Source organism: Phaenicophaeus curvirostris, chromosome 3 (genome assembly GCF_032191515.1).
Source record: "Phaenicophaeus curvirostris isolate KB17595 chromosome 3, BPBGC_Pcur_1.0, whole genome shotgun sequence".
NCBI classification, from domain to species: domain Eukaryota; kingdom Metazoa; phylum Chordata; class Aves; order Cuculiformes; family Cuculidae; genus Phaenicophaeus; species Phaenicophaeus curvirostris.
In genome coordinates this window covers 2048125-2056587 of record NC_091394.1, presented here as the reverse complement: position 1 = coordinate 2056587, position 8463 = coordinate 2048125, and the positions used below count along the sequence as shown (strand labels likewise).

The 8463-nt window shown below is 41.7% G+C and overlaps 1 protein-coding gene across 1 annotated transcript; it reads left to right on the top strand.

The window, feature by feature from the left end:
• Nucleotides 1–1358: 1358 nt before the first annotated feature.
• On the top strand, nucleotides 1359–8217 carry DSEL (dermatan sulfate epimerase like). The gene has a single exon (XM_069853259.1). It carries the CDS (start codon nucleotides 1726–1728, stop codon nucleotides 5374–5376), a length of 3651 nt encoding a protein of 1216 aa, XP_069709360.1. The 5' UTR covers nucleotides 1359–1725; the 3' UTR covers nucleotides 5377–8217.
• Nucleotides 8218–8463: the final 246 nt, after the last annotated feature.

Below are 8463 nucleotides of genomic sequence, written 5' to 3'. Positions count from 1 at the left end.
ATCTGCAGCCGGAGAGCCGAGTCGCGGGGAGCGGAGCCGGGACGCAGCCTGGAGGAGCCGAGCTGGAGCCGCCGCCGCTCTGCGGTTACCCCCCCAACCCCTCCCTCCGGCTGGTCGAGCCCCGGGCCGGGGGCTGCGCTCGGAGCGACGCCCCCGCGGGCCGCGGCGCGGTGAGAGGCCGGGCCCGGGGCGGGGGGGGCCGCGGGGAAGGGGGACGCGAAACTTGCACAAGTTGTGCGGCCCCGGGGCGGCGCGGGGCGAGCGGCGGCGGGAGGGCGCCCTCTGCCGGCCGGCCCGGCCCCTGCGGGGGCCCCGCGGCTCCTCGGCGCGGCGCTGGCTCCGGGGGCCTTTGGTTCTCTCTCGCTCTGAGCTCCGTCTCGTTTCGGTGACGGGATGCAGGTAAATTTCCTCTCGGTGCCGTCACGGGGAAACTAGTTTTCTTTTCCGAAGAGTTACCCGTACTTTGTGGTCTCTTAAAGTACTTAAAGTGCTTAAACTGCGCCGCCAGGGGAGGGTCAGGCTGGACATTAGGAAAAAATATTTCAAGGAAAGGGTGACTGGGCCCTGTCCGAGGCTGCCCAGGGAGGGGGTTGAGTCCCCTTCCCTGCAGGGGTTTAAGGGGTGGACGAGGCGCTGAGGGACATGGGTTAGTGATTGATGGGAACTCGATCCGATGGGTCTTTTCCAACCATATAGTCCTATGATTCTGTTTTCAGTATGTTCTGACTCTTTCCCAGCGTCACAGAACTTTTATTTCTTCCCACAGAAAGAACCAACGTGCAAAGAGGCAGGAAAACCGAAGCGACGCTTTTCGCAGAAAAAAATCTTGGCGTTCTGAGCCTTTCACGTGTTTCCCGTTTGCTTCACAACGGGAGGAGCAGGATTATCTGAATCGCTGAGGCAAAATCTGGGTATCCTTGGCTGAAGATAAGATGAAAGAAGACTTGAAAATATGTCCATGTTCTCTGACAATTAATTCAGACATACGTTTCACAAGCAGAGGAGGATAGTGGGGAAAAGCACGGCAGTTTCATCAAAAGGAGCTAATGGAGGATCTATGTTGATTTTAATTTTCTTATTAATTTTTTCCCTTCCCGCTCTTCCATGAGTCCCAAAAGAGAAAGATGGAAAGACTGTGTGTACAAGTTGAAAGAGGGGAAGGCTGAAGACAATAGCTTCAGTTTGGGAGCTTTTTTTCCAGGTGCTGGAAATTCCCCCTTTCATCCAATACGCCACATTGTTTTGAATAAATTATATAAATTTGTGACTAGTGGAGTTTTTGTCAGCTCTAGAGTTGGAATTTGACTCGACTGAAAGCTTTTTCAAAAAGTGAATGTATGACTTTGGTTCTCTTTTTCAAGTTATCAAGAGACAGCGGTTCAGTCTGTTACTGCGTGTTGTCAACCTGTGTTTTATATGCACATCTTAGAGATTTTACTTTTTCTCTAGTTTTGGTATTTATGCTGTAGTATTGTGTTTGAGAAAAGTGTGAACAGACAAGGCTCCTGAGATTTAAGTTTTTGACAGCCTTGTTATTTCAATATGGTAACTCGAGTTATAAGTAATCTGAGTATCTGTTAGAATGCACAGTACGTGCTAAATATTTTTTGCCTAAAAATATGCCTTAAGATGTTAATTTTTGTAATAATTGGATCAAAGTGTGATATCTGAACACTGCTTTGCTAGGAAATGCATGCCTGGGGAAGAGGAGCTGCCTAATGGATCATGGCTCTGATGTTCACGGGGCATACTTTATTTCTAGCATTAATGATGTTTGCTGTCTTCACTTTTGAAGAATCTGTGAGCAATTACTCTGATTGGGTGACTTTCATGGAAAATGTAGATCAGTATGAAAAACAGCAGCTTGAAGGTCTTAGTTCTGAGCAGAAGCTGGAAAAAACAGTTCTTCATCCAAGCTTGTATTTCGATGCTGAAGATGTCCCAGCACTAAGGCAGAAGGCTCGTACAAGCCATTCTCATCTGTTTAGAGCCATTAGAAGTGCAGTGGCGGTTATGCTATCTAATCCATTATACTACCTACCTCCACCCAAGCACGTTGATTTTGCTGCAAAGTGGAATGAGATTTACGGGAACAATCTGCCAACTCTAGCGTTTTACTGTTTGCTATGCCCCGAAGATAAAGCCGCGTTTGATTTTGCCCTAGAATATATGGATAGGATGTCTGGCTACAAAAACTGGTTGGTTGAGAACGCGCCTGGCGATGAAGTGCCGCTCGGTCACTCCCTAACAGGATTTGCCACTGCTTTTGACTTCCTGTATAATTCACTGGAAAATGAGAGAAGGCAGAAATACCTGGAGAAGATATGGTCTGTGAGTGAGGAGATGTATGAGTACTCAAAGATTCGTTCCTGGGGAAAGCAGCTTCTCCATAATCACCAAGCAACCAATATGCTTGCTTTGCTTATTGGGGCTTTAGTTGCAGGGGTGGACAAAGGAAATCAGGCAAATATTTGGAAACACGCTGTTGTTGATGTGATGGAGAAAACAATGTTTCTGCTCAATCATATTGTAGATGGGTCTCTGGATGAGGGAGTGGCTTATGGGAGTTACACAGCCAAGTCAGTAACCCAGTATGTTTTCCTGGCCCAGCGCCACTTTGGTATTAACAACTTGGATAATAACTGGCTCAAAATGCACTTTTGGTTTTACTATGCCACCCTCTTACCGGGCTTTCAGAGGACTGTGGGCATAGCAGATTCTAATTACAACTGGTTTTATGGTCCTGAGAGCCAACTGGTTTTCTTGGATAAGTTTATCATGAAGAATGGAGCTGGAAACTGGCTGGCACAGCAGATTAGAAAACATAGACCCAAGGACGGGCCAATGGTGCCGTCCACTGCGCAGAGGTGGAGCACACTGCACACTGAGTTTATATGGTATGCTGCTGAAATCGCTCCTCAGCCACCTCCTGACTATGGTACTGCTAAAATGCATGTGTTTCCTAACTGGGGAGTGGTCACTTACGGGGCTGGATTGCCAAACAGTCAGACAAACACTTTCGTGTCCTTTAAGTCTGGGAAACTTGGTGGACGTGCTGTCTACGATATTGTTCACTTTCAACCATATGCCTGGATTGATGGGTGGAGAAGTTTCAATCCGGGACATGAACATCCTGATCAGAACTCTTTCACTTTTGCTCCCAATGGGCAGGTGTTCGTATCTGAAGCTCTTTATGGACCTAAACTTAGCCACCTGAACAATGTCTTGGTCTTTGCTCCATCTCCTACGAGCCAGTGCAACCAGCCTTGGGAGGGACAGCTTGGTGAGTGTGCCCAGTGGCTGAAGTGGATTGGTGATGAGGTTGGTGACTCCACTGGAGAAATTATAACAGCCTCTCAGGCTGGGGACATGATGTTTGTGAGTGGTGAGGCGGTATCTGCTTACACATCAGCAATGAAGTTGAAAAGTGTGTATCGTGTCTTGCTGCTCTTAAATTCTCAGACACTATTAGTAGTAGACCATATTGAGAAGGAGGAAGACTCTCCTGTTAATTCTGTCAGTGCCTTTTTTCATAACCTTGACATTGATTTTAAGTACATACCGTATAAATTTAAGAACAAATACAATGGAGCTATGATGGATGTGTGGGATGCCCACTACAAGATGTTTTGGTTTGATCATCATGGGAGTAGTCCTGTTGCTAGGATACAGGAGGCAGAACAAGCTGCTGAATTCAAAAAACGATGGACTCAGTTTGTAAATGTTACCTTTCCAATGAAAAACACGCTTACAAGGATTGTTTACCTTTTCTACGGCCCATATGTCAATGTTTCTAACTGCAGACTCATAGACAATGCAAAATCTGGATTTCAGATTTCACTCAACGTCAACAACACTGAAAATACCATCTCTGTTGTGACTGAATATCAGAACTTAAAGACAAGATTCGATTACTTGGGATTTGGTGGTTTTGCCAAAGTAGTCCGTGAAAACACAGTGACCAAGTTTGGCGTAGGTACTGAACCTGTGGAAAAACAAATACAAAATAGGAGGGTAATTTTCCCATTTGGATTCAAAGTAAACATAATTGCAGGGTTAGTTTTGGGTGTTAGTTTGATCATACTGGCTTTTCATTGGCGGTTTTACGTATCCTTCAGTAAAATATTGCGTTGGATCCTGATACTGGTTGTTACACTGTGGATTATCGAATTGGTGGATGTGTGGAGCGTGTGTACTCAGCCCATCTGTGCAAAATGGAATGGTGACGTGACAAGACTAGAACACGATAAAGGCAATAAAGCCAAACAATTAGAAGGAGACGCTGTTGTTTTACCAGATGTTATCATTACTTCACTTCCCGCTTCTGGTGCAGAAATTTTAAAACAGCTGTTTTTCAATAGCAGTGATTTCTTATACATCAGGATACCTACACCCTATCTTGAAATTCCTGAAATTGAATTTGGAATTAATTCCTTTGTAGATCCATGTGAATGGAAGGTTTCTGATGTCCAGAATGGTCGTTTTCGTCTTATCCAAGGGTGGCTTCAATCTCTAGTTCGAGACACAAAGTTACATTTACAAAACATTCATTTATATGAAGTCAGCAAAAGTAAAGTTGCTCAGCATTCTGCCATGAGCAAGGACAAAAAGAAAAGATCCAAAAAGAGAGAATCTTTGTCAGAGCAAAGAAGCAGGATAAGAGGGAGTCAAGATAAAGATGCTGAATATATTAGGGAGCTGAGAAGACGTCTCAATTATTATCCGAATGCACGACCTGTGCTGAGTTTAAGTAGTGGGAGCTGGACATTAAAGCTTCCCTTCTTTCAGGAAATCCTAGGACCGTCAACGAGAGCATTATATGTAGTAAGGGACCCACGGGCGTGGATCTATTCAATGTTGTACAAAAATAAACCCAGCCTTTATTCCTTGAAAAATGTTCCACAACACTTGGCTGCAATGTTTAAAGTGGAGAATGGTAAAGGAAAATGTAGTTTAAATGAAGGCTATGCCTTTGAGTATGAATCATTAAGAAAAGAACTTTCAAATTCAAATTCAAATGCTGTTTCTATATTGTCCCATTTATGGCTAGCAAACACAGCAGCAGCACTGAGAATAAATGGGGACTTGCTGCCAACAAACTATCAGCTGGTCAAGTTTGAAGATGTTGTGAGCTTTCCTCAGAAAACGGCTGAAACAATTTTTGCCTTTCTTGGTATTCCTCTTTCTCCTGCTAGCTTAAACCAAATATTATTTGCCACTTCCACCAGTCTTTTCTATCTTCCATATGAAGGGGAAATTTCACCAAGTAGCATTCATGCCTGGAAACGAAACATGCCCAATGAAGAGATTAGACAGATTGAAGATATCTGTTGTTCTCTAATGGACCACTTAGGATACCCAAAGTTTGTAGAATAAATGCTGCCGGTCAGCAGAAATTTGCACTAATGATCTCTGGCTCCCAATTTGTGAATAAATATTAAAGAAGTTTGTTTATTCTTGTAAAATGTGTACAGTGGTACTCTCAGAGAGATTATTTTAAGGAAAATTATAGTTGTTCTTGCAGCTGTGAGGTGGTTGTTTTGTTTGGGTTTTTTTTTTTGATGGAGTTTTTTTTGTGGTTTTGATGTGTTTTTTAAAAGATGTTGTAACTACTTCTGCTGCCTTTCAAAAAAAAAAAGCTGTGTGAACCTTTGTAGAGCTACCAGCTGGGGACTCTATAGCTCAGGGTTTAGTAATAGAATATGGAGCTTTTCACCTCCAGCTCAACAGTTTCACTCCAGCCCAAGTGGTCAGTTCCTGAAAGTATTTACCATCGGATGATTGTATGACGGCTTATGTGAAATTAAACTGGTTAAACTAGTCCCCTTCCTGGTGGTGATAATTAGCCCTTTTGGGTAGGTTTACTAATGCGTTTTGTCTCTTTCACACCGGTCACTATAGTGGTGCAAAATAAACATAAGCTTAGATTTAAGTCTGTTCAGCATCCCTTCAACAGGAGAGAAGAGTCAGAACACTTAAGTGAATCTAGTTCCTTATTTACAGTCTCAACAGGCCCAGGACTGGGATGGACATGGATAATGAATATCATTATAGGATATAGTTCCTTCAGCTCAGAAATGTGTCACTGAAGTTGGGTTTTGTGCTCTGACAAAAGAGGAGACTTGATTCTCCATGCCTGATGGTGTGGTACCCTTTGTGAGCCTGGAGTAGACTATCAGGAGAAAAAGAAATGGAACAAAGTCTAAGAAACCAACAAGATGTCCCAAATGAGCAGTTAAATTTCGAGAAGATTTTGTTTAGTTTTGCCCTGCCTCAACCTAACTTAATTTTGAAGATTGTTAATGTCTTGTCTCCTTGCACTGCTTTATCCTGTACCTCTTGTCTGAGAGATTCTGCAAGGATTTTCACTTTCTGAGTGAGACTCTTCCATCCTTCTTTATTGTAACACATTTCTCTGCTGATTATTGTGCATAGTTTCACTGAGACCAGTGCAAATCTTTGATGTCATTGTCGATGGCTTATTGTTGGTGTCTGCTTAAGATGGCAATCTGAGATTTAGAAGATACTAAATAAATCCCCAAGTCTGTGTTACTGATGAATGTTTTGCCTTTCTGTATAATGAATTTCTGAAGGACAACTAATGCTAACCTCAGGTCTTCTTTCAGAGAGAAGGGAAATCTGAAAATCATCCATCGCTCAGCCACCTGACATTTGAGTGATGTTTCGCTGCAGTAAACTATTTCCAAAATTGTCTGATTTTTATCATGATTGGTGTTTCTTTAACACGGTACTGTAATATGATGTTGGTTTGGGAACAGATAAGCTTGATAGGATGGATGTGTCTTTGTCACAGCTTATTTTCTTCAGTCACACTTCTTGCTTGTGCATGGCCATTAAGAAAATATTTTTCCATTTCCCAGTTTAACTTGCTCAGCATTCTTTGGAAATGTATGCATATTGGAAATGTCTGCAGATGTGTAAATCAGATCACAAGGAGACATCTGTTTCTTTTACCATCTGTTTTTTATTACAACTGGAATTGTCTTGAAATACGCTTTAGTTGGTCTGTGGGAGCTGAGATCAGAGTTTTGGCTTCTTATGTTGAAATATGTGTAGAATTACTGTTTATTTGGATGGTAAACATCAGTCAATGTCAATACAAATTACAGGTACCCTTGCTGATTTTTAATATAAAGGAGTTCTTACCGTTCATTCCGGTCTTACTATTATGTCCCTGCCTTACCCTGCTGTCTTGTCTCATACATGTTTCACATCCGTTGGACCACGTTGTGGTATCTCATTATGACCTAGATAAAAGTAGCTTTCTCAGCCAGTCATTAGTATGTCAAAATAAGCCTCTAGTACAATAAAGCTATTGATATTTTGCAGTCTCACTAACCATAACTTAGCTTTCAATTAGCAGTAGTTGTTTTTCCCTCCTCAGTCCTAGATTTCACCCCTGACTAGGTGGAATGACATATAAAAGGAAATACTAAACAAGTTAATATACTGACATGTTAGTGAAAATTTGGTTTCCAAGTATCATTCTTTCAAACTGGCTTCTCTCTGAAGCTATTTTTTATTGTATGTTAAAAAAAGAAAAAAATTATTAATGTCTGTACAGTCTGTACTTGACAGAATAAGTTTCACCATTTGCTTTCTATTTCCATGATTTACACTCTAGAATCAGAACAAATAAAAAGACTTTTCTGTGTCAGATGTTTTAGGGCAGCTGAAAGTAAGAATTAAGGCTGTGTATTTGTGGAAGTAGAAAGAGACCTTTAAATCCCTTCTTGAAAGTGCCAAGTGGAATGTCACAGTAGCCTATAAACCAACTTTTTATTTGTTGTTGAGGAGTTAGAGTGGACAGAATCATCTGTTGGGAGCATCATCTGTGCTGCTTTTGGAATACAGGTTATTCTATGCACTATGCTCATAATAGCATCATTACTATCATTAATTATATGCGAGATTTAGGAGCTATTTCTTTTCTGTGCTGTACTTTCCCAGTTCAAAGAACACATAACCTGTTATTCATATTTCATTGCATTGTGTGTTCCTCATACAAATGTAAAAGTGTAGAAGAAAATGCTGTTCTTTTTTTTTACATCTTATTGTGAGGGCAAATGCATTGTAATCATTATGCTAAAAATATGTAGAAGGAAAAGTGGTGTCTTTGAAAACAACAGAGTGGGAATGTCTTAAGTTATCGCAAGTCTCCAATTTTCAATCAAATAATCTTTTTATTGAGTTTTAGATGATAAGTTACATGACCACTCAACCGAAGTTATTACTAGACAGGAGGAATCCCAGCTCTGGGGTAAATGACTTAGTGTTGAAATTGTGGCCTTCTATGAATATCAACCAAGACACAATGGAAAGCTGAATAAACACACATATGGCTGATTAGAACACCAGCTAAAAGATGCAGATCTGGGACTTTGCAGAATAAATTTCAATGACACCATCCATAAAATGGCAGTGGTGGTATAGAGAAGCAAG

Coding starts and splice junctions, on each gene's coding strand:
- DSEL (XM_069853259.1), top strand. CDS start 1,726: ATGGCTCTGATGTTCACGGGGCATACTTTATTTCTAGCATTAATGATG.